Here is a 27,105-nt window from a genome sequence, read left to right on the forward strand (position 1 = left end):
TGTAGACCAGGCTGGTCTCGAACTCACAGAGATCCGCCTGCCTCTGCCTCCCGAGTGCTGGGATTAAAGGCGTGCGCCACCACCGTCCGGCTTGCCAGCTTTTCTTAACTTAAACTATCCCAGCTATCTTTTGCCCCTGGACTTTTATCTTTCTCTATTTCTGTATGCTTTTCTTTATTTCTTTCTCTGTGGCTTGTTGTGCAGATGGGCGACTGAAGTCTGGTGTCCTCCTTTCCTTGTTCTCTTGTTCCTTCTTGTTCTTGTTTCTCCTTCTATTCATCCTCTCTGCCTGCCAGCCCTGCTTATCCTTGCTCCTGCCTTGCTATTGGCCATTCAACGTTTTGTTAGCCCATCAGGTGTATTAGACAGCCAGAGAACCACAGCTTCACGGAGTTAAGCAAATGCACCATAAACAAGAGTAACACACCTTACAATAATATTGCCCAACAATACGATAAAAGAAGAGAACTTTCTCCCATAAGTTGTCCTGTGCCCTTCACAGGCACCATGGCATGTGCACAAATACACACAAAACAGTAAGACAGAATTAAAAGTTAAATGATTTAGAACTCACAGAGATCTGCCTGCCTCTGTCTCCCGGGTGCTGGGATTAAAGGCGTGCGCCATCACCACCCGGCTCTAAAATGTTTTTGAATGCCTTTGGTTTCTTCTGCCAATGTCTACATGTCAGAGCGAGTGACCCAAGTGCACTGAAGAACTGTGTTCCCATTGCTCTATCTTTCTTTTTAAAAATTTATTTACTTTTATGTGCATTGATATGTTGCCTGCAGGTAAGTCTGTGTGAGAGTGTCAGATCTTGAAGTTACAGACGGTTGTTAGCTGCTGTGTGGGTGCTGAGATTTGAACCCAGGTCCCTTGGAGAGTAGTCAGTACCCTTAACTATTGAGCCATCTCTCCAGCCCCCTGCTTTTTGTTTCTGTTGTGTTCCCTCTCCTACATTAGGAAGTATTGCTTTTTTATTGATTTGTTTTATTTTGTTTTTTGAGACAGGGTTTCTCTGTGTAATAGCCCTGGCTGTCTTGGAACTTGCTTCGTAGACTATGCTGTCCTCGAACTCACAGAGATCCTCCCGTCTTTGCCTTCCAAGTGCTGGGATTAAAGGCATGTACACTGCCCTGACTCATTCAGATCTTTTTAGTAAACAGATTTATAATTACTTTTTGCAACAAATTTCTTTAGAATATTTATTTTCCCATTTTTGGTTAATCTGCCTAGTTTTTAACTGTTCTTTCAGGCTCTAACTTATTTTGAAGCTACAGTTATTGTATGTTGAGGTCAGTTATGGTGGTCCATGCCTGTAACCCAATCTCTTAAAAGATCGATCACTAGTTCCAGGTTATTCAGTTTAGTCAGATCCTGGGGAGGAAGGATGGGGTGGGGAAGAAATCAGGAAAGAAGATGCTGAGACTATGTTCATCTAATGGCTTAACCTCTGGGGCATCTCCTTCCAAGATGGCTCGCATACCTTGACTTTGTTGCTAGGACTGTCTAAGTCCTTGCCATGTGTGCATCTCCATAAGGCTGATAAGTAAGTCTCTTTAGATGTAGCAGCTGGCTCTCAAGAGCAAGTGATCCAGATGAATAAGACAGAAGTGACCCAGACTTACAAGTCCCATTTGACCATGTCTTTAGTAATTTGACAGTTTGAGCTGTTTTAAGGTGGAGGTAGTATACAACAGTGGGAATGGCATCAGGCGTGAGCTCACTGTTTTAGAGGGAATGAAGTCAGAGAAATGAAAGCAGCAGTTGCTGACACCCACTGTGCAGCTGGGAAGCCAGGTTAGAGTAAGGTGGAGAAGACAAAGAGCTCTTGTGTTTTTTCTAACCAGGACTTTGGAAGATAGCATTGCCATGTTGTTCAAAGAGAAGGAGACTAAGTACTCTTGGGGGTCCTGGGACCTCAGTCAGTTTTTGGTACTGCTTGCACACATTTTCTCTGAAGCTTTTCATGGATGAAGTTTTCATGGATTGCCTGAAAACCCAGGGTAACATTCAAGAACAATTGTTTCTTTAATGTTTGTTAATGTGTGTTGTAAGACAGCATATGAAATATGTTTTTAAGCTGCACATAATTTTTATTTAATTTTTTCATACAGTATATTTTCATGATGTTTCCCCTTTCCTTAACTTAACATGCACCTCCTCCCCAACAAAACAAAGAAACCCTGGAGTTCATTCTGTGTTGACCAAATAAATACTCCTGGGCATTGGAGGTTTTAGTGGTGGCAGAAGATGTCTTGTTGGGACCTTGTTTCCACCATTGTATGATGGCTACATTTAGGATCCTTTCATATACGTATATATTTTAGGAACATACACAGTTTTCAAAAGGTTTTCAGTGTTAGTTGTCCCTCCACATGTTCCCTCCTTTACCCTGCTCTCTCAACCCCCTCCCCCCCCTTTAATCCTCCTGTTCTTGTTCTTCCTTGTCTCACAAAATAACCCTGTGCTATTTCTTCTTTCTTATAAAATCCTCTCCTCTCTGCCCCTTACTGTGTACCTAACCTCTGTGGTTATTTGGATTATAATACACATACAAAAAGTTTGAAAGCTAACATCCACATATAAGAGAAACCATGCAAATTCTAGGCAGCTCACTTCGGTGTCAAACTGTTGGACATTATTCTATTGTACCCCAGGTATCTCAGTCTTCTGGTATCCTTGGAACATACTGGATATGGAAGTATGTTCACATTCTGATAAAGTTAAAAAATGCATTTAAGTCAATATTACAGGAAACCAGGTCTGGGGAAGTAGTGCTGCTTTTTATTCTGTTCTTTGCAGAGCTCATTTTAGAGAACCTTAAAAGGTGTAGCCTTTAGGACTCCCTTTCAGGGTTCAATAAAAGATGCCACAAATAGCTAAAGGAGGGCTGAAGACCTGAGGGTAAAGAAGTCTACTCTCAGCAGGTTCCATCTATCCATAGTTCTTTATTCCTCTCTCTTCAATCATCATTTCATTGTTCTTTCTTGTTCTCCTTGTTCTACATTGTTCTTAGCTCTACATCGTTCTTCCTTGTCCTCCTCATTACAAATGTTCCCAGTCATATATACCCTTAAAGCCTGCATTTCTCCAGCCCTAGCAGGTTTCAGGACTGGAATTCTTTTGCCCCATAGGAAATCAGATAAGGGTTCTCTGTCTGTCTCTCTGTCTCTGTCTCTCTCTCTCTCTGTCTCTCTCTGTCTCTCTCTGTCTCTCTCTGTCTCTCTCTCTCTCTCTCTCTCTCACACACACACACACACACACACACACACATATACATATCTGTGGGAGTGGCTAGTGCACGTCCAGTGAACTCCTTAATGGAGAAAGTTAAGAAGAGGGATTAAGTCATCAGGGAACTCTGCAGGGGAAGGTTAGTATGCTATGCTACATTTTTAGGTAGTAGATAAAAGGTTTATTTTCAGTAAAATTATGAATAGGGCACAGATTGTTTAAATCAATGCGCTACTGCTTTTCTCCCAGCAAGCATAGGATCAGGTAACAAAACAGCCTACAAAAACAGTCAGGGAGAAACTGATGACTCTTGATCAGGTAGCACATAGACCAGACACTGCATTTCCGTGGGCCTGGGTTTGGAGTTAGACTTACTGCTCTAAATGGTAGAAACAAAGAAGGGATTCAGGCCTCTGAATTGTCCTGGCCTATACTGTTATCAGCTGTTCTGATTGTGGGATAAAAACAGCAGCAGCTTGGGCAGGTAGTAATTCTATGTCCTTGGAGATCTGTGAAAATCTTAAATGGGATGTAGTTTGCCTGAACCTTAAACTCTGACCAAATGCCTGCTGATAAAGATAATTTCAGGAAGACAGATCTCTGTGCTTCTCTAGGAGAGAGGAACAAGGCCTGGCCAACTAGCAGTTCTGAACTGTGGGAATTAATTTTCAAGTTTTCAAGTATGTAACAGAAAGGGAGTTAGCTACAGCAAAAAATCTACAGCAAAGGACAGCCACTTATTCACAAAGCAGGCATACCCAAAGCCTTGCCTTTTAGTTTAGCATTTAGCAGATCCCTTGGTTTTGATAAGTCACTCATGAAAAGATGGCTTGAGCAATTACTGTACAATATTGTGGCTTGTAGCAGCTCATGAGTTTGAACTATAGATCGTATCTTCATTTAGCATATTTCTTTTCCTAATTTCTGCACTGTATTTTCTGAGTTGTCTAATTAAAACTATAGGTTTCTGAATTGATAACAGTAACAAACTTTTCAGATAATCCTTGCTATTTAGGTTGAAATTGGTCTAGAAATGAAGAGTAATGTCTAATTGAGGGGTGTTTTTTTTATTGTAGTCTCATACATTATGTATATGTATGTTTGTGAGTGTGTTTCTATGTTTGTATGTGTGTATTGCCTGCATGTATATCTTTGCACCACCTGAATGCCTGGTGCCCTTGGCAGCCAGAAGGAGGCATTGGATCTCCTGGGATTGGTGATTATAGACTTCCCCTATCACTGAGTTGTTAATTAGGTTTCTAGTACCAGCTATGGTATTCTACCTCTTGTTGAGTGGTTTGTAAGTCCAAGTAGAGAGCTGTTGGTTACTGCCAATGTATGCATGCCACTATTTGACCCTGTTATTTAGGGTTATCATGGCATGCTGGTCATTGTGGGTCATAGGTGTTGTAACTGGGTAGGGATTCCCTCCTTTGGAAGCTTGTATGGTACCTTCAGGAAGGAGGCATTTAGGTTCCAGAAGGAGGCATTTAGGTCGGTTCCAGCAGAGATCTCTGTGGCAGAGAGAGTACATTTTGAAAGGCATGAGTCTTTTGAAACCTCTAAGTTTCCCCCATCCCCCAGTGACACCTTGGCAAACAACAGATCCCAGGTTTATGTTAGAGATAAAGATTCCTTCTGAGTGGGATGGCGCCTGGGAGCAACCTAATGAATATCTGCCCTGACCACTATAGGAGCCTTTCTTTTTTAAAGACAGTCTCGCTAACTACAGACTGTCCTTGAATTCTAGATCCTCCTGCCTCTGCCTCCCACATACTGGAGTTTAGCCATACAAAACTGTGCCTATCCAAGCAATATGTTTTGGTTTTTGTTGGATACAAAATGATAGACATATTAGACCAAATTTTAATAAGAGATGGAGAGTAATTTTCTCTATAGGAAAAACAGGTGAAACTGAGTAGCTTAGCCTTCCTAAAGTGGAATATAAGCTGGAAACAACACAAATGTCAAATATTCTTTCTTATCACGACATAATAGGGTTAAATAACCTTGTTTTGAGAGAATAGTTTTTCTTTGAAAAGGGAATAACAGAAGACTCAGAATTAAAGGACCGTTTCATTCATCTGTCAGGTTTATTAAGTACCTGTTTATCTCTCAGTTTAATACCATTATTTTGAAAATTTAATGAGCTTGTGGGCATGTATAAACTTATTGTGATGATTTGAATAAGAATGACCCATATAGGCTCATATAGTTGAATGTTTAGTTACCAGGAGTGGCACTATTTGAGAAGGATTAGGGGGTTTGACCTTGTTGGAGTAGGTGTGTTCTTGGTGGAGGAGGTGTGTTGCTGGGAGTGAACTTTGAGGCTTCAAAACCTTATGTCAAACTCATTCTCTCTTCCTCCTTTGCCTCTGTGTGCGCCATATTGCCACCTCTGCACCAGGAGGCAACTCTCAACTACTGCCCAGGTGCCATGCTTACAACCATGATGTTGGGCTAACCCTGTGGAACTGTAAACAAGCCTCCAGTTAAATATGTTCACCTTGATTATGGTGTCTTTTCACAGCAATAGAACTTACTTAACAAGGTCCTCACTGTTGAGGCAGAATCTCCCTGTGTAAAGTAGATGAACATCAGACTCACTGGGTAGCTCAGTTCAGCACATGGTGTGCCCGGGTTACAGGCAGGTGCCATTATACCTGTCTCTATTTTCATAGCCACAACTACAAAATTTAACACAGGTTTAAGTGTGTGACATTTCATTTTATAACCAAGTCCACTAAAATGTTACTTTTCTTTTTGTAACAAAACAGTTGAGGAAGTAACTTGAGGAAGAAAATAGTTACTTTGAAGGTGCCTGTGAAGGCAGAAAATGTGGTTGAGTGTGATTCTAGTCATTGTAGGAGCATGATGTGTGGTCACTGCATCTATAGCCAAAGAGAGAGATGAATTCTGGTGCACAGTGTGCTTTCTATCCTGCTTGCTTTTATTCATTTTATCCCATTGGTGGGATTTCTATCTCTGTTCAACCTCTTGGAAACAACCTCAGATATGTTTAGACATGTCTCCTGAGTGATTCTGAATAGAATAAAGTTGCAGTTGTTACTAACGAGTACTTCTATAGGAAAGGCTATCAAAACTGAAATAAAACACCTTTTAAGGAATGACTAGTAGCTTATAAGAAGCGAACTACAAGAAAGGAATCAGAAAGAGGATGTATGTCATACCAAGTAATTAAAAGAATTCAGTGACAGCAATGTCCTATTCCTGTTGCTTGATCCTACAGAATGATAACTTGTTTTGGGGATATGTCTCAGTGGTAGAGCACTTGTCTGGCAGGCAGAGATCCTGAATTTAATCCCCTGCACTGCAAACAAACAAAAGAACAAACCAGAAGAGGATCCTGTTTGATGATGTAGTGATCATTTGGCTGATAATAGATTCCACATTACCTTAAACTGCAGTTGATCACAGAACAAAAGTAGTATAAAATTGCTAGCCCCATGCCCCCGCCCAAGAGTTTTTGGGACCGATGGAGATCTTTTTCTGGATAGCAAATTGTAAGGTCCAATATGATATCAGGTTATGAACAAGTAGAGTTTGAGAAGATGCTCCTAGTAGGCAGGTACACAGATATATTCATCCAGAGTGTCAGAAAAAGAGGATGTAGAATCACTGTGTAATATTTGTTTCTGATTGGTAATTGAAGCTATAGACATACATGCAATTGCTCTTTGAACTTGTCTACATGAAAGGAGAAGTTAAAGACACAGAGATAAGTACACTATTTACTGGAGAAGGTAGGAGGAAGAAAAAATGTGAGGCAGGGACTGGAAAAATAGCTTAAGAGCACTTGTTAGATTTGCAGAGTATCAAGGTTCGATTCCCTGTATCTACATAGTGGCTCACAACCAACCATAACCCTATTTCCAGGCAATCCAGCAGGCATGTACTTAAACCATGTTCATGCATACAATCTAAGCATTCATAAACATAAATGTAAAATGAATGTCTTTAAAAAAGAATGTGAGTCTTCAAGGACATGTGCTCAACTGTGTTCATAGCAGCAGTATTTGTCATAGCCAGAACCTGGAAACAACCTAAATGCCCCTCAACCAAAGAGTGGATAAGGAAAATGTTGTACATTTACACAATGGAGTACAACACTGTGGAAAAAAAAATGACATCTTGAAATTTGTGGGCAAATGGGGTGGATCTAGAAAACATCTTATTGAGTGAGGTAACCCAGACCCAGAAAGACAATTATCACATGTACTCACTCATAAGTAAGTGGTTTTTAGACATTAAAAGCAAAGAAAACCAGCCTACAAATCACAATCCCAGAGAGCATAGACAACAAAGAGGACCCTAAGAGAGACATACATGGTTCTAATATACATGGGAAATAGAAAAAGACAAGATCTGAGTAAATTGGGAGCGTAGGGATCATGGGAGAGGATAGAAGTTGGGGGTGGAGAAAGGAGGGAAGTGGAGAAAATATATAGGTCAATAAAAACAAAGAATATGAGTCTAGTAGTTATGGTAAAAGACTTAATAACTGCAGCCATACTCTTTGTCCATAAAAGATAAATCTCAAGATTCTCTCCTACTGGATGCTTGATACCTAGTTAGTACCACACCCTCTATGCACTGTTCAGTGTTTGTGTGTGTGTACATGTACATGTATGTGCACACAGAGAGAGTGCCACTCTGATAAAGTTTAATTTATAATTAGGCAAAATAAGAGATTAATAGTAATAATAAAATAGATGAGTTTTATATGGTGAAATAAAAGCAGTATGAATATGATCTCAAAATACTTTGTTTCTGGAGTTTTTAAGTAATATTTTGAGCTTTGCCTGTACTTAACCATGAACAATGAGGGACAATTGTGATACTATAGTGTCTCAATTCACAGAGAGCTAATATGATAAAGGATGAAAGGTGTGCTTTGCTTTTGGTTTGTTTGACAATTTTAGTATGTATAATTTATGTGGTAGAAGTAAAATTTATTATAGTTACCTGAGAGTAGAGTAGCTGAAATGTATTTTGGGAGTCCAGTGTTTGGCAAGGGTACACAGGCTGTAGATTCAGTCCTGGGGACTGCTAAAATCAATAAACAAATAGGCAAATAAAAGTTGAAATTTGAGAGTTACAATGAGAGAGATAACTGCTTTATAGCCTCAGAAATGTTAACAATTTTATTAGTGGCTGGATGTAGCTCAGTGCAGTGTTTCCCATCATGCACAAAGCCCTGGGTTCAGTTTTCAGGAAAAAAAATAATAGAGAAAAGGAAAATTAATTCTTTTTTTAATTAATTTAATTTTGAAAAATAATCTTTTCTCATTTTACATCCCTATTCCAGTTCCCACTCCGTCCCCTCCTTTCCCCCACCTCATTCACCATCTACTCTTCAGAGAGGGTATGTCTTGCCATGGAGAGTCAACGAAGTCTGACACATTACTGTGACCCAGGACCAAGGCCCTCCCCCCATATCTAGATTGAGCAAGGTATCCCTCCACAAAGAATGGGTTCCAAAAAGCTAGTTCAAGCACTAGGGATAAATCCTGGTCCTACTGGCAGTGGTCCCACAAACTGCCCAAGCCACACAACTGTCCCCCACATTCAGAGGGCTTAGTGTAGTCCTATGCAGGTTCCTCCACTATCAGTTTGCAGTCAGTGAGCTTCCACTAGCTTAGGTCAGCTGTTTCTGGGGTATCCCCATCATGGTCTTGACCCCTTTGCTCATATTACTGCTTCTCCTTCTCTTTGACTAGATCCACAGCTAAGCCGAGCTTCCAGAGACCAGTCGAGAATGAATTTTTACATTTCAGTGTGTGTGTGTGTGTGCGTGCGTGCGCGTGCGCGCATATGTAAGCAGCATGAATGTGTGCATGTGGAAGTCAAAGGACACTTGTGGGAGTCAATTCTCATTTGGTACCCTGTGGGTCACATGGCTCCATCTTTGTCCTGTTTAATATCAAGTACCTTAATGAATTCTCCATACCCTCTGCTGTGCTGAAGGTGGGACCCAGGGTCTTGCACTTGGCTCTAAGCAAGTGCTCTCACACTGAGCTAAATCCCTAGCTCCCAGAAATGAATTCTTACTCAAGATACTTTTCTTGGTTGTCTTGGAAACTTTTTTTTTATATCAGAAAAACTTAAATTACTATGTAAAATGATGAAGACAAGAAGGGAAGCTAGAAATTTCCAGTAAGTATTCATTAAACTTCTGCTCTTTGCCATTTATGTCTTCACCACTGAGCTAAGGAAAAGTGATCCTCCTGACATGCTGGTGTTCCTCAGAATGAGTGTGGTGGATCTAGCAAACAGATCCACTAATGATTGTTTTGTCCTTAAATTGGGTCCAGTTGTGTTTTGAGTCTTTTCCAACAGTTCCATTTAAGGGCTACTGTTTTATATTTTATGCTTTCCTTATGGTCTGCAAGCAAGAACACTTATTTTAAAAATATCACTGTATATCTTTTTGGACTCTTAGTGTCTAGTTATGTATAACATTTTATGTAATATAATTTTATCTTTGTATATCAATTTTTCCAACGATAACTTTTGTTGATTTTTTTTTTTTGAGGCAAAGTTTTTTTGTATAGCATTGACTGTCCTGGAACTCAATCTGTAGATTAGGCTGGCATGGAACTTACAGAGATCCACTGGCCTCTGCCTCTTGAGTGCTGGGATTAAAGATGTGTACCGCCACTGCTCAGCCTCAACTTTATTCTTATAAGTAATTAATAAAGTACAAAGACAGTAAGACAATGCAGTCACCCAAACAGGAAGACATGGTTGTAGAATAACTCAGTGCTATTATATCAATTTCAAGGGAGTAAAGAAGGCTAATCTTTTTTTTGGGGGGGGGGCAGGGTTTTTTATTTTTTATTTTGTTGCAAGGGCTTGGAAAAGACAAGGACTTTTTAGCCTAGCTATGTTGGAACTGTTTAGAACAGGTAGGCCTTGAACTCAGAGATCTGCCTGCCTCTGGGAATAGAGACGTGTGGCAGCATGACTGGCTGGTCATCATTTTGTAGTCTTTGTTCTGTCTGTCCTTCAGGGTTCTTAAACATGATGAAAGTCAGAGCATTATCTTTCCATGGAGATAAAGAGAAGAAAGTGGACAAATGAAGGTGTTTCACAGCCATTAGATGAGTCAAAGGTTGATGCAGAGATTGACACCCACACCTGTGATGATCGTGCTGCAGTAGACTACAGCAGGGAACTATTGGACTGCAAGTCTTCAAGTGACAGTATACTAGACTATTTTTCTCCATCGCATGAATTCCTAAGTGAGCAATGTGTTTCTTTTTTAAAATTTTACTAAAAATTTATTATAAAACTTGCAAATTAAAAAAAAACCCAGTATGTGTATCTCAGTAAATAACTGTGCAGTTCAAGTAGCCATTTTGAAACTTTGGGACTTCACAGTGGGTTTACACTTTCACTGTCAAATCTTACCACAACAAAAAATAAATGAGTTAAAATGATAAAAATAGCTTTCTCTCCTCTTTCCCACCTCCAGTGCCAATTGCTTGTGGCTCCTGCTCGCACATCCACGTGCATATGGGCAGCTCCAGGTTGAGGGAAGGGAAGTCTGAAGTAGGAAGCAAGAGCTTGGGGGAGACCATGAGAATTGGAGAGAAGTAGTAGGGAGTGGATGTGATCAAAATATATTGTATACCTGTGTTAAATTTTTAAAAAATAATAAAAAGTATCTAAAAATTATACTCTGGCATTGTTAAATTTATAGTAATAATGAAGAACAAAAAATTAAAACATTTGGTTATTTTTGAGCAAAGAAAGTGGCTGCCCTGTTTTTAAAATTGAAAAAGAGTTTTGAAAGTAAAGTATTTAATGATAGATGTATGGGAAGAAATGGAAGTAAAGATCAGGTAGAAATTTATAATAAGTATATTTGAAATAAAAAACAGCCTTTACAAGATGAATATATTCCTTGTAGATTTATAATTAGTTAGATATTAAAAAAGAAAGAAAGGGAGAAAGAAAGGAAAAAAGAAAGAAAGCCTGCCTAACTACATAGGTGTGTAACCCTAGCTACTCTGGAGGCTTTGCCTATGGAACCACAAGTTCAAGGCCCATATGAGCCACAGAATGAGTTTAAGATCAGGTTAGGACACTTTGTGAGACTGTTTCAAAATAAAAGTGCAAAGAGGGATAGTGATAGAGCTCAGCAGTAGAGTGATTTCCTAGGAGGTGGGGAGGATTTCAAAGTAGGGATGCATGTGTTTAACATATGTGAGCCAGCTCTACCTTTGATCCCCCGCACCACTAAGGAAAACAAACAAATAAAATCAATAGTGATTTCAGGTCTATTTCACCCACTCCCTCCAGTCAGTTTTCACATGCATGGATTAAACACCAATTACAGTCACTTTTCGAGGGAAAAAATTGCTTGTATTGCAAGCATGTATAGACATTTCCCCTGTTATTTCCCAAACAATATAGCATAATGATTATTCACACAGTGTTTGTATGTTATAAGGTAACATAGGTTATATGTAATTTTCTAAAGTATACAACAGGGTATATCCATATTGCATGTAGATATTATACCATTTTATATAAAGGACTTCCCATGTCTATGGATTTTAATAGCCTTTCAGTATATGTAATGTGTCTTAGAATCAGTGCTCTGTAAATACAGAAGGACAGTCATATATCTTCAAAACTATTATGGAATAAGATAGGTTTATTACATTTTATATTATTCAAAAAAGCCTTAATAAAGTTTTTTTCTTGACACAGTAATGATTAAAGAATGATATTTCATCTGTTTATAACATATTTTCATAGTTTCTCTAATTAAAGCATCATTTTAAGTGTTTATCATTTTTTTCAAATTAGTGTTTTGGGAGTGTGGGCCAGTGTGTGTGTATATATTTGGAGGCCAGAGGAGATATTGGGTGCTATTCTCTAATTCTCCACCGTATTCCCTTGAGTCGTGGTCTCTCACTCTCTAAGCTGCCTGCAGCAGCCCCAGTGATTATCTTGTCTCCGGCCACACAATATTATGGTTACTGGTGGCCGCACTAGACTTTTTTTTAATGTGGGTGCTGAAGACTTGAGTTCTAGTCCACATGCTTGTGCAGCAGATGCTCTTCATATGCTAAAGCTATCTCCCTAGCCCTGAATTAATATCTAAAGTTATCAGAGTGATGAGCTACCTAATGACATTTTCTTATATTTATATTACCCTTTGTTCTTCCTGACATCCTCTTCTACCGCCTTCTTTTTGTCCCTTCTATCTCTCTGATAATCCTTTTGTTTTCTCACATGTATAACATGTAAAATTTAAATACCCATTGAATGCTTAATGAAATTTATTTTTCCTTTAAAAAATACTCTTATTTCTTTGTTTGGAGAACCCTGGCTGGCCTGGAACTCAGGATCTTTCTGTTACAGCCTCCCAAATGTTGGTTCCGGTGCTGGTTATGGATGCTTATTACACACCTGGCTTCCTTGTGGTTGTTGGCATCCCCATCCTATCCCTTTTGTGAGTTCCTCTCATAGTTTACTTTGTATTTCTGTGGTGAACACTATGACAAAAAGCAACTTTGGAAGGAAAGAGTTTAGTGTTACAATCTGTAGTCCATCATCAAGAGAAAGCAGGAGAGAAGCTCCAGGCAGAAACCTGAAGCATAGACTGCAGAGGAGCGCTGCTTATTTGTTGCCCTAGCTTGCTCAGCTAGTTTCCTTATACAGCCCAGCTCATTTGCCCAGGCATGGAACTGTCCACAATGGGCTGGGCCATCCTACCTCAATTAGCAACTGAGAAAATGCCAATCTGATGGAAGCTGTTTCCCCAGTTGAGGTTCCCTCCTCTTAGATGACTCTTAATTTGTTTCATATTGACAAAAACTAACCATTGCAACTCCCTTTTGTATATTATGGTAAATCAGTATACCTGCTCCATGTTAGACACATGAACCTACAGATTTTTTACAATGTATTTAAAGGCTAGGGATATAGCTCAAATGGTAAAGCGTGTAGCATGCACAAAGCCCTGGTTTGATCTCCAGTACTACATAAATTTGGCATAGTGGTAGATGCCTATAATCCCAGCACTCTGGGGGATGAGGTGTTCTAGGTCATCTTTAACTACATAGTAAATTTGAAGCCATCCTGGAATACATGGAGCCCCATTCCAAATAAAAGAAAAAAATTATTTCACTTTTTGAGTTAACGAGCCTACTGTGTCATTCAGCAGAATGTTCTCATCAAGTAGAAGGGAGGTCAGTCACATTTTCTCATGATCACTCTGGGCAGACAATGCCTGCATGGTGGAGTTGTGCCTCTCTAGACATCCTGAAGGACGATTAGAAACTGTGTCGCTCTTGATGACAATGAAGGATTTTTGAAGCTCATTCAGCATCTAAAGAGTAGTAGAGAAATTAATTTCGTTTAATCAGTTTGTTCCCCCACGTTCTCCCCTTTTCATTCAAAGTTGAATCAGATTAAATAGTCCTAGAATTTTGGGATAAAGTTACAGTCTTCAAATGAAATGTGACCCTTACTATTAGAACAGAAATAAAACAATGGAGTATTATTTTTTTTCTTTTTTTTTTTGGTTTTTTCGAGACAGGGTTTCTCTGTGGTTTTGGAGCCTGTCCTGGAACTAGCTCTTGTAGACCAGGCTGGTCTCGAACTCACAGAGATCCGCCTGCCTCTGCCTCCCGAGTGCTGGGATTAAAGGCGTGCGCCACCACCGCCCGGCTATAAAGTCAGTTTTATACAGAAAATATGCTCTTACTTTTTAGAGGTTGTCATTAATTGATTTGAGTATTATATAATATACATCCAGAAAAGCCTATGATAAAAGAAAGATAAAATTACTCAGAAACTGTAAAAATTATTATATGACAGTTTTGTACATATTAATGCATTCTCTCACCCTGTATCTTCTCTTATGTCCCTCTTACCCTGTTTTGCCCTTACTTCTCCCTACAAATCCCTTTCCCACACTTTTTTGTTTTGTTTTGTGACACAGTGAGTTTAAACAGGCTCTTCTGGGTTTGGAACTCTGTATTGGCACTTGGTGAGCTCTCTAATAGGTAAACAAAAGAAGGCAATTAACTCTGTATCCCACAAGAGCCATTGGTAAGCAGTAGTTCAGCAGTGATGGCCCCTTTCCCATCCATGACTGCCTGTTAAGAGGCCTGTTCTTGTACAGGTCTAGTGTAGGTTCCCACAACTGCTGTGGGCAGTTGCAATGGCCATACCATGCATAGAAATAGTATATCTTAGTCCTCTCCTTGTCTTCTGGCTCTTACGCTCTTTCTGCTCCCTCTTCTGTAGTGTTCCTTGAGTCCTGCATCGGATGATGATATCAGTGTCCTGATTAAGACTGAGTAGTCAGCTGTCATTTTTTCTCAGCACTTGAAAAGCCATGAGTCTCTTTCAGGAATCGCTTTTTGTTTTTGTTGTTTTGGTTTGTTTTTTGGTTTTGTTTCTGGAGACAAGGTTTCTCTGTAGTTTTGTAGATTGATAGTTCATTTAAAATAAATGGATCTTGCTCTCTAGACCAGGCTGGCCTTGAGCTCACAGAATGAGTCTTTGCCTCTCAAGTGCTGGGATTAAAGGCATGTACAACCACTGCCTGGCAAGGAATACTATAGAAAGTTCACTGGTGTCTAAAAGGAAAAGGCACACTGTACAGAACTGATAGTTATCTACAATTCTGCTTGCCCCATGGCCAGCTTCACTCATAGTTCACAAAATTTGCAAACTCAGTGATAAAACAGCTGACAGAGCAACTTAACGGAGAAGAGGTTTAAATGGCCCATGGCTTCATAGTACAGTCCATATTCATAGAGGGAGCACATAGCTTGGGCTCTTCTTCACATCCTGCCAGAACCAAAAATGAATGTCACCTTGACAGCCTTCCCCAGTGGTTCTGTCCACTTCTGTTTTAAAAGTGTCCATAGTCTCCCAAAACAACACTGCCAGCTGGAGACCAGTTGTTCAAGCATAGGATGAGTCAGTGGGAGACATTTTACATTCCAGCCATAATATTTTGCATGCCCAAGATCAAGTTTATTGGTTCTATTATTTAGAGAAAGCCATTGTTGTTCTCATAGATCCACCATTTCTTTTCCTTACATGATTATCAGCTCCTTATCCCTTTATATCCAGGTATACATTAAGAGTGCATTACTTAACTTCTAGCTTACTGGACCATAGTAGAGAGCTAATATTATTTGTTTATAGCCTGAAACATTGTATTTCTCCCCTGATAAATTCTCCCCTGATAAGTTCTCCATTGGTTTTGCCTCCTGAACTATAATATTCTCAAATATTTTGTTCTTTACATTGAGAGTGTAGTACTTTAGGAATATTCTAGATTGATAGTTCATTTAAAATAAAGGATCTGATTCCACTTTATGGATTTATGATGTAAATTATATTGTACTAATAGATGCTTACTTTTACAGTGGTTAACCCTGCCTGCCCCCACAAGGAATAATTATTGTAGAGAGAGGATATCTGTCAAGCATACATAAGACTTAGAAGAATAAAAAAGACAAAGTAGCAACTATTTTGTAAGATTTGTGAGTTGCACAGTTGTTTTATTCATGCATAAAAAGTGGGGAGTGTGCAAGTCCAGATGGATCAAAGACCTCAACATAAAGCCAGCCACACTGAACCTTATAGAAGAGAAAGTGGGAAGTACACTTGAACGCATTGGCACAGGGAACCACTTCCTAAATATAACCCCAGCAGCACAGATACTGAGAGAAACAATTAATAAATGGGAGTTTGTGAAACTGAGACGCTTCTGTAAAGCAAAGGACACGGTCAACAAGACAAAACAACAGCCTACAGAATGGGGAAAGATCTTCATAACCCCACATCAGACAGAGGTCTGATCTCCAAAATATACAAAGAACTCAAGAAATTGGTCATCAAAAGAACAAATAATCCAATAAAAAAATGGAGTACAGACCTAAACAGAGAACTCTGAACAGAGGAATCTAAAATGTCTGAAAGACACTTAAGGAAATGTTCAACATCCTTAGTCATCAGAGAAATACAAATCAAAACAACTCTGAGATTCCATCTTACACTTGTAAGAATGGCCAAGATCGAAAACACTGATGACAACTTATGCTGGGGAGGTTGTGGAGAAAAGGGAACACTTCTGCATTGCTGGTGGGAATGCAAGCTGGTACAATCCTTTTAACCTACTGGTAAGGTTTTGGCGGGGATCTTTCTTCTTCATCAGCTACATGTTGTTTCCTTGACTCTGCCTACTCTCTCTCTATATCTCTGTTCAGATTTCCCACCTGGCTTTGCTCTGCTTAGCCATTGGCCAAAACAGCTTCTTTATTAATAAATGGTAATAAAACACATTTATATTGTACAGAGGAGAATCACACATCAGGGACATTAATATTTCTATCATTGTATTAAACCGTGGAATATTGGCTACATGCAGTCAAGAATTTTTATTTCTTGATTAAGGAGTATCTCTTGGTTAGAAGTAATGAGGGCACAGCTAATCAGTTACCACACACTTTTGGTTTTTCTCTCCAGAGAGTCAGGTGTCCATTGATCCTTCTTTATATTAGACCTTTTTATTTATTTATTTTCTCTTTCTCAGTTTATTTTTCTATGGCATTTAAAAAAAGAATACCTTTCTTCCTAGTCTACTAAAGGAGATAACAAGCAACTTTCTTGTCTTGTAGAACCTTTTTGCTTTAGACTAAATTCTTCAGTCTTGGTCAAGTTTGAGTTTCTCCAGTGACTCTCTGTTTCTGAAGACTAATTAATACCCCTTAACTTTCTTTCGGGTGCTGTCGGTGTAGCATTCTTCATTCCACTGCTGCTCTTAGCGGTCTGGGGCTTTCTGCTGAAACAGTCCCAGGATTTCCTACATGTCTTATGACTCCTCCTCTGACTCTGAGACTGGATCAGCTTCCTGGAAGAAAGAGAAACCGTCCCAGTCGCCTGGTAGAGTGTTAGAGCAACTGAGGCTCCTTGAAAGGACACTCTCTAACCTTTTGAGCTGCCTGCAAGCTTTGTACTGTGCTCCAGGTCCTAGCTTTGTGAACTGTTACCTATGCTGGTGTGGGCTTTGGTGATGCAGTTGCCTTTGAGTCATTTCTGCTCCTGTAAGTAACCCTCACCTATATTCCTGTACACAACCCCAATAAAGTTCATTCATTGGTTCACTAAATTGAACTTTGGTGGTGTCTGTTGTCTGTACTTTGTCGTGAGTTCTCTGTCCAGGAGGCATTTTCTCATACAACATCCCAGTGTCTGTAAGGTTAACATTACTTGAAAACTAGTCAGAAATGCAAATTCTTGGTCTCCACCCTGAAGTTACTGAATCAGAAATTATGGAGGAAGGAGTTGGCAAGACAAAAAGCCTTCCAGAAAATTCTGATATTGCTTTAATATATGGACTACTCTCTTAACCCTTGTTGTGTTCTTTCCCTTAACAGAGCTAACCATTAAACACACTACCGTTAAGTCACTTTCATATGTGCAACTGTTTTGCAAGTGTGGTCTATGCATGTGTATATGTACGTGAAGATGCACACAGGCCTGTCCTTGGAGGCCATGGGGATGTGTAGTGTTCTCCTCTAGCCTTCTTATCTCCCCAACCCTCGCCTTAGTCCTTGGAATTAGGCTCTCTCACTGAACCTAGAAACTTGCTAGGCTGATGCCAACAAGCCTTAGCTGTCATCCATATCTGTTCTCATCACCAGCACTGGATTTTTCAGGTGTGTCAGGAGGCATGTCGAGCTTTTACCTGAGTGCTGGTGATCTGAACTCAGGTACACAACAAGTACCCGACTCATGGAACCATTTCCTCTGCACCTGACTCATGGAATCGTCTCCTCAAGCACTGTCAATGTGAACTCATTCTAGACATTGAACCCTGATTTCTTTCAAACCTATTTTTAAAATTAGTGTAAGACTATCTTTGGTATGTTTCCAGGCTCTAAATGATCACAACCCATTTCCTGAAATTTGTTTTACGCTCATGCTTCTTATATATTCCCTGCTAGCCTTCAAACTTTTAATGTTTGATTATGCAATATTTTCTCATTCCCTATTTTTTGTCCTGCTATAATTAAAAAAGACATGGAAGATTTAAAATAATTCTCTGTCCAATATAGGATAGCATTTATTAAAAATAAATTTTTAATTTAAACTTTACTGTAAAAAAACTTGCATATTAATCCCATTAAATTTGGGAGGCAGAGGCAATCGGATCTCTGAGTTTGAGGCTAGCTTGGTCTATATAGTAAGTTCCACAATGGCCCAGGCTACATAGTGCAAATCCTGGCACAAAACAGAAAGAAGAAAGAACTTGCAAATAAAAAAGTACATTCCCAAATTAGGTAGATCAAACGTCTGAACATCTAAATGAATTTCTGTACAGTTAGAATAGCCATTCTGAAGTTGTGAAGCTTCATGTTAGATTTTGCACTGTATCAAGGCATAACCATGACAAGAGTTGAAACAAGAATAACAATTAGCTTTGTCTTCTTTCAGGACTCAGATGCTCTTCCCTGTGTTCACTGCTTCCTCATTACCTACTATGTGGACCCTTTCTTGTTCTCCTTTCTACATGTTATACTCTGCCCACATATATGCACACACACTGTGCGCTAGGACCTACCGAGGAAGGAAAACGTGTGTTGGGTTTTTTGTTTTTTTTTTCGAGGCCACAGGAGAATGTTTAGTGTTCTCAAGTGTTCCCTTCTGCTCCTCTACATACACAGTTGGGTAATATTAATTAATACTGTCTAGTCTAAGTTGCTTCTTTGGGTTTTATGCTTTTCTAGAATAGGATTTTCTAGGCAATAAAGTTACCATCATTTATAAAACATGTGTTAAATATATTTTTGTTTTGCCCATATTTCTCCATTCCTTGTTGTCCTCCTCCTTTATTTTTCTTTATTTTTTAGGAATTTAAGAGATTGTTTTTTCTTAATCTTACCTCAGTTGCCCAAGCTCTGTCACAGTTAGAGGGGTCCTTGATCTGGAGTGATAGGATCCTTCCTCATTCTTGCATCCAAAGGAAAAGCCAGATATGTATCCTGAAATAAGTGCTGCAGTAGTTTTTTTAGAAGGTACCTTTAAAATGTGGAAGTCAGAAAACCTCAGAGAATTGCCGTATTCCAGCATCAGAAACTCATAGGAAGATTGTAGCCAGAGACAGGAGTCTATGATTTCAGTAATGAATTTGACAGTAAACACATAATCAGTGAATGAATTAATTAATTAAGGATTCTAGAGAGGGAACAAATTGATGTTACCATAGAGACTTAGGTCTTTCTCTCAGGAGAAAGGATGGGCTGAAACACCTTCTTGGGGCTGGGGTGTGCCTTAGCTTACACGTTGCATGTGTGAGGCCCTGTCCTTTAGTCTCAACCCTGATGGCAACAGAAACTAAAGTATAAGCTTTTGTGTTAAATGTCTAAAATTCATGTTTATTATTATACGTGCCTTATTTTCTCAGATAATACATCTTAAATAATGTCACATGTTCCTTTATTATATACAGTTATATTCTAATGGTTTGACCATATATCTTGGACTTAAAATTTGAACTGTTATGATAGTTTGTTCTATTTTGTTGAAAAGGAATGAAAATCTATATTTCACAGACAAGGAACTTTTATACTTGAAATCTTCATAAAAATATATCCTCATAACATGCTATTCTTTATAAGAATGTGTATCTTTAAGTTATAATAAAAGCCTTTCTCTTTACTGAATACAGGAAACCTCGACCTGTCTCCCAGCTGGTCGCACAGCAGGTTACTCAGCAGTTTGTGCCCCCTACCCAGTCAAAGAAAGAGAAGAAAGATAAAGTAGAAAAAGAAAAAAGTGAGAAGGAAGCAACTAGCAAAAAGAATTGTCATAAAAAAACCAGGTAAGAAAGTGTTTTGTGTACTTTTCAAAGAATAAAAATAATCATTCACTATTCTTTTTTAACTTTGATCTTATCCTTATAAGCAGAGTGAAAGTAAGCTATTTTATCTCAATATAAAATATCATAAACATTTTCTGAGCATGAAAGTTATGTTGGAAATCAGGAAAGGTCAAAATATTATCTTAAATGTGAAGAAGCTTTCTCTTTTAGTAGATATTTAGAAGACATAAATTTATGTCTTTTTCATTAAAAAGAAGAGGTACTTGAAATTCAGGAAACTTATTCAGAACCATGAGTGGATATTTGCATGACTTTTGACCAGTATCATGGTTGTGGATCATGTAACAGTCAGTGTACAGCAATGGAGAGAGAGGGTAGCCTAGCCTTACTTTTATTTTGTTATTTTAAAGATTTATTGTTTTATGTGTGTGAATGCTATGCCTACATATATGTCTGTGCACTGTGTATGTCTGGTGCCTGCAAAGGTCAGAGGAATATGTCGCATCCCTTGGATTAGAGTTAGGAGCATTGTGAGCTGCCATGGAGATGCTAGGAATCAAGCCTGGGTCCTCTTGAAGAATAGCCCGTACTCGTAACCACTGAGCTGTCTCTCCAGTCCCCAGTCTTAGCTTGTATCATCTGCCTTTGGGGTGCAGTTGTGTCTTTGTTGCCGTAAGACATCTATTGGAATAAAATTCTTAAGCTGCCTGCAAACTTCAGTATGATGTTAAAGCATGGTTAAACCATTATATCTGGGCTGTCAGTCATCTGTCATATTATAAGTTGATGAATGATTTTGTTTGGTCAATGTCAATGTGTTGAAATATTTTGTGATACGTTTGTGGTTTACTACACATGAATTGCTTTAAACAGAGATTCACTCATTTTATAACTTTGCTTGGTATTTAGTATGTTCTCAGAAATTTGATACTGGGAGAAGCTTGCTTAAAAAACTCATTGTTGTTTTTTTTTGTGTGTGTGTTTAGACCAAGATTAAAAAATGTGGATCGGAGTAGTGCTCAGCATTTGGAAGTCACTGTTGGAGATCTAACAGTCATTATTACAGACTTTAAGGAGAAAGCAAAGTCAGCGCCAGCATCCAGTGCTGCTGCTGGGGATCAGCACAGCCAGAGCAGCTGCAGCTCCGACAACACTGAGCGGGGCGTGTCCAGGTCCTCCTCACCTCGGGGAGAAGCCTCATCCCTGAATGGAGAGTCTCACTAAGCATTCTTGCTCCACTTAGTCACGCCTGTCCTCCCATGGAAATACAGATTATGCCAAGAACTACCACATTTTCATGACAGACACATTCATGCATAACCTATAATTTGAGTTTTACATGAAATATGAATTTGCCAGGACTTATTAGATTTTATTGCAGTGTAAGCTACCAAATGTTTCCAGACTTAACATTTTGGTCTCTGGTGTTAAATGCCATGAAAATGTGGTTGAATTATTCATTATGCAGTGTTATTGGTAAGTCTATTTTCACTTATAGTTTAGTGAATTCTAACACATAATTATTGAATTCTCTACTATCGGCATGTAATGAGTTTAAATTTTTTATTACATAGTGCAAGCTGCCTAAATATGTATTATTTGAGAATTGTGAAACAAATAGTTATATGTATGCAAGTCAGAGATCAACTTAATCAACTATGGCTGCAACAGGATTTTCTTAATGGTTATCCTCTTAATGCACCTGCTGGTACTTGGTGTGGTTAAATAGGAAAGTTGTTATTAAATAAAGAATTTGTATGAACCTTTGCCAATGTGTTTGACATGTTCTTACTAAATTATTGTTTCTGAATTATGTTTTATCCATTTTACAGTTTATGTTTGTTTAGTTTGCTTATTTTTTCAAAGCATCAATTTATTGTAATGTTTACTAGCAGAATTGTAAACAATAAAAAATGGATCGTTTAGCTTTCTAATTCAGGTTTAGTGCTGTTGTCATTGAACACTGGTTTTTCCTGTATTCTCTAAGACATTAAAGTTAAAGAAGTATAAGCATCTGGCAGAAACAGAAAAGAACTTGCCATACTTGGAAAGGCTTTAACTTAATGATAGTTTAACACTGTTTCCTTGTTCCAAACCTATCCACGGTCATAGACATGTGAATCTAATTAACATAAACATGGTGACTATTGCACAGAACCAGGAGGTTGATCTTAGATCAGTTTAATTGGCCTTTTATTAAATAGAACAATTCATATGAAAACCATAGTACTCTATTTCCAGATACAGCCTTTAATTTATGCATTTATCAATATCTTGAAATAAAAGTATTTACAGCCCCACTCACTTATGTAAGATTGCCAATAAAATATTTTTTATGACTTCAGATTTTGCATTTTGTTTACAACTAAATGAAGTGTGTTATGTTGTATTTGAAAATCTATCTTAGAAACCACATGCTACATCTTAAATTCTATTAAATTCTCCTCTTTTCTCTAGCCATTTGCTTAATATATAGATATTAAGTCCCTATAAGACTTCTGAAATGTAAATCAACCTAAAGACAATACGTAACTTGAATATAACCTATCACATAAAAGATGCCATGATAACATTTGAATGAAAAATAAAACTGTGGACTCTGAAAGTTGTAATATTTGGTTTCTCATGGCAATGTAACTCTGTTCCATTGCAGTGCCTTCTATTGGCACAGTGGTACTCCTGTAACATGCTAGTGTGAATACAGTTTATTTCATGCAGTAAACGTCTGTGATGAAAACATTCAATACCTCATTCTTCAGTGTTGTTAAATGAAGATGTAAAACTTGTTTTATTCTAAGATACTTCAATGGAATACCAACTGTCTGGCTATGTTCTTTTCAAACATGTTATTTTTGCATTGTTTTTCATGTATAAATGTCCAGTGTATCCAGTTTTAAATACTTGTAATGGGGAAATACTCTAGTTCCTAAAACAAAATAAGTAAAGGCAATATATCTTATAGTGATCATATATTTTCGTAATATATTTTCAATTTCTCTGCAAGAAAGAAGAGCATGAGAAAAGGTGAGGTGTTACCTGAGTAGGTTGAACTCACCCGTGTGCTGGTGGAAGGCAGACTGTTGGTTGCTGCTTGAGCCTCCTCTAGAGTGAATACTGTACATTCTCTAGCTTTCTTCCCATCGGAAAAGTGGGGGAGTGATGGCTGTATCTGATGCATGTGGTCCTAGGGAGGAGTGAATGTTAACCCATTAAGATCCTTAACATTTCTCTAGCACACTCTATCAGTATAGGTAAAATGCTATTAATACATTTTTATAACCAGATCATCTCAGTGCTTCTTAGGTAATCTAAGAGAGCAGTATTGTCAGTGTTTGCTCACTCTGAGAAGCCAGTACTCAACAGGTGAGACTGGAGAGAGGAACTGTGCAGTCTAGTGGGATTTTGTTTTCCTTTCATCTTCCTTTATTTCACTCTACCTCAGATATACTTCATATCAGGAAGACATGCAGATTCCATTTATACATGCACTTGATGTTAAAATATGCAAAAGACTACTCAGCAGGGCTTAGGGTATATTCGTAGCTGTTTTGTAAATTTGTAATGTAGTTTTATTCGGTGGATTGTTTTATGTTTTTTGAGTTATGTGTACGAGTGTTTTGCTTTGAATACATGTGTGTGCACCATGTGCATGCCTAGTGCCTGCGGAGCTTTGAAGAAGGTTTTGGATTTCTTGGAATTGGAGTTATAGACAATTGTGTGCTCCTATGTGGGTGCTGGTAATCAAACTCTTGTCCTCTGCAAGAGCAGCAGGTGCTCTTGGCCACTGAGCTGTGTCTCCAGCCCCATCAGCAGTGGGTTCTTTTAACCGGATTCCACCCTGAAAGAATTTGGGTATTTTTCAGTTTATTACCTTAGAGATAAGCAGAAATGAAAGTGAACTTTGAAGCCCACAAGAATAGACACTCTTAAAACCTTTTGTGGGGATTGATGACCTAATGGCTTAAAGCTTTTAATTAAGGTTTAATTAAGATTTTATTAAGTGCTTTTCTAAGATTATAGTGACAACAGTCCAGATGAAGTATAGTAATAGGAGGAATAAAATTAACTAAAGGTGACAGCGTTTGTCATCTTTCTTTTAGGTATAAATCCTCAGTGCCCAAAAGAATGTACTTTGCCATATTGTATATATAATGGTAAATGGCTTGAGTTTCTTATTATACTTTCTTAGCGCTTACCTCTTTGAGGATCTTTGTGAGGATTTGGTATAGGAGCTAGTCACAGAAAGGGATCTGTTGTGTGACTTTACAGTTGAGAATGGGGGGGCGAGATAGCAGTAAAATGATAATGCTTTGACTTTGTGCTGTTTACCTTCTCAACTTGTGCAGAAGCCTGGAGCAAAGAATGTAAAAAGTTGAAGTTCAGAAAAGCCAGTGACAGAAATAGCCAAAGGCAAACAGTGAGCAGTACAGAAAGCAGGAAGCAAGGAAGGCTTTGCTCGACATGAGAGTGAGAACAAGCTCTACTAAGCGCAGGTGAGGAAGAGTGTTGGCATGTAAGAAAGGGAGGAAGATCACAGGGAAGAGGCAGTAGGAAGGGTGTCAGGGTGGCCGGGCTTCTGGACTCGTCTCTGCGGGCATGTTAGTGACACGCAGTGATTAGTCATCCTCATAATTAATCATAAACAGCTTCCTCAGCACAAGCTGCTAAGTAGGGCAGCCATGTGTTTAATAATTTTGACTGCTTTTCATCAAGTTAGTGCACTGTAAGCTACTGCAGACAAGTTTTCTTTATATAAAAACTGTTCTGAACACACATACTTACTAGCCCAGATCATTTAAATGTTACTTCAGTGTACTAATGAGACTGTAGTCTGTGTAGATCATCCGGCCATTATGAGATTGGCCAATTTTTGACCATTCGAAATGCTATAAAAAGACTAGATAACTCTGGAAAAATCAGTAGTTCCAAAAGGTGTCAGTATTCTGAGACATGTTTCCTATATTTTCTGTTACGTGTGTGTAAAGTATGTTTGTGCAGGTGCTGCCAGTGTTGTTATTCAGGCTCTATCCACCATGTTTTGTTTTTCTTTTAAAATTTTAATTAAAAATGTGTTTTTGAGACAGGGTCTCTCTATGTCTCCCTGACTGTTCTGGAATTCACTGTGTATACCAGGTTGGCTTTGAACTCATGGAGTACAGAGATCTGCCTGCCTCTATTTCCTAAGTGCTGGTATTATAGGTGTGTGCCTGTGTTTGGTTTTATTTTATATGTATGAGTGTTTGCCTGCATGTATGCATGTGTACCATCATGTTAGATCCTATGGAACTAGAGTTTAAAAAGTTGTCAACCACCATTTAGGTGCTGAGACTCAAACCTGGGTCCTCTGCAGGAGCAAGAAGATCGGCTCTTAACCATTGACCTAACTTTCTAGCCTTGTTTTCTGAGGTAAGGTTTCTCATGGATCTGTAGCTCATCAAGTAGGCTAGACTGAGTGACTAGTGAGCCCAAGGGACTGGTTGTCTCCACTGCCCAGTCCTGGGTTACAAGTCCTGGTTATTTATTTATTGTTTTTTATCTGTAGGTTCTGGAGAATCAAAATGAGAATCCAGTGAGTCCATCCATGCTTTCAATGCTAGCCCCATCCAATCAGCTGAGCTCCCCCGCCCTGCGTACTGCATCCTTCCACAGATCATAGCTTGTGATTCAGTGCTGCCCTGAGCTTGCTGATCTAATTTTTTGTCACTTTAGTGTTATTTAGTTGAGGATAGTTATTAAATATACTTTGACTTTTAGGTACTGTTTCAAGGTTTGATTACAAAGAGATTGAAGATACAGAATTCACGTTTTAGAGATCTATAAATGCAGTGATATCCCTGTAACAATAGAAATATGTACAAGACACAGAAATGGGAGAGGAAGGAGTACCTGGGGTTTTTTCCTGAGAAAATTCCCCTAGGCCTTATGCATCCCCTGTAAGTCTGCACTCGAGTATTGGGGCCTCATTTTGGTGTCTGCAGTGCACTGAGTGTCACACGGTGTTTGAACTGGCTTTGATTCTCACAACTTTACCCCTGTAAGCAATGTAATTGGAGATGAATCATTTTCTTCTAATTTGTTGATGTGTTTTAGTGTTTTGCCTGCGTGTGTAAGTGCACACATGTATGTAGTGCCTGAGGAGGCAAGAATAGGGTATTGGATCCCATGGAACTGGAGTAATAGCTGGCTGTGAGCCACTGTGTGGGTGCTGGAAACCAAAAGCAGGTCCCCTGCAAGAGCTGAGTTCTCTTCACCCCCGAGCCATTTTTCCCCCTAAATTTTAAAGGTAGGTCTCATTTCTTTTTTTTTTAAGTGAAGGAAGATACTACATTACTGTTCAAATTAGAAATCTTAGACTGATTTCAGCAAGTTTACTTCATCTGAGAAATCAATTAGCCATTTTTATAGGCAATTCAAATTGTTAATTGATTATTCTCAATTTTTGATGCTGCAAGAAATTTCAGCTAAAATTTACTGTTTTAATAATTTATGTAGAATTCAATGGTTGTCTATATTCTAACTTTTTAAATATATAATATACATAATATATAATACATATATTTTGCCAATTCTGACTTTGCTTTTGATTTTATAAACTGCCTCAACTCTTGTGGATAAATAGGACTTAAAATTAATAATTAAAAAATTTTATGTGTTTTTCTTGTGTGTGTATCTGGGTTCTGGGGATCTAACCCAGCCAGGTCCTCTACAAGAGTAACAGCCTCTCAGTCACTGAGCCATCTGTCCAGCTCTTTCTTACTGTTTTATTCTAAGTGTGAGAATATGGCAAAAGTAAATTTGGGGCAAGAATCTAGTGCCTCTGCTGCCTTCCCTGCAGTTTCTAAGGAGTGCCTCCTAGGGCCTGAGGTTGTATCTTGACTTTTCACTTAAAGACTCGTAGAAGAAAGCTCCCTTCTGGTTGTCACCTTTCTGTAAACTTTTCATAGGAAAATTCAGAAACTAAATTGAGGACCAAGGTTTAA

The 27,105-nt window shown here is 38.6% G+C and overlaps 1 protein-coding gene across 1 annotated transcript in view; it reads left to right on the plus strand.

The window, feature by feature from the left end:
* Yaf2 (YY1 associated factor 2) overlaps positions 1-25,204 on the plus strand; it is a 68,556-nt gene extending 43,352 nt beyond the window's left edge. Inside the window, 2 exon segments of the mRNA XM_005354491.3 lie at positions 19,973-20,125; positions 21,112-25,204. Coding sequence (XP_005354548.1) covers positions 19,973-20,125; positions 21,112-21,349 — 391 coding nt within the window. The 3' untranslated portion in view covers positions 21,350-25,204.
* The last annotated feature ends 1,901 nt before the right edge of the window (positions 25,205-27,105 follow it).

This window comes from Microtus ochrogaster, chromosome 15 (assembly GCF_000317375.1).
Source record: "Microtus ochrogaster isolate Prairie Vole_2 chromosome 15, MicOch1.0, whole genome shotgun sequence".
Classification (NCBI taxonomy): domain Eukaryota; kingdom Metazoa; phylum Chordata; class Mammalia; order Rodentia; family Cricetidae; genus Microtus; species Microtus ochrogaster.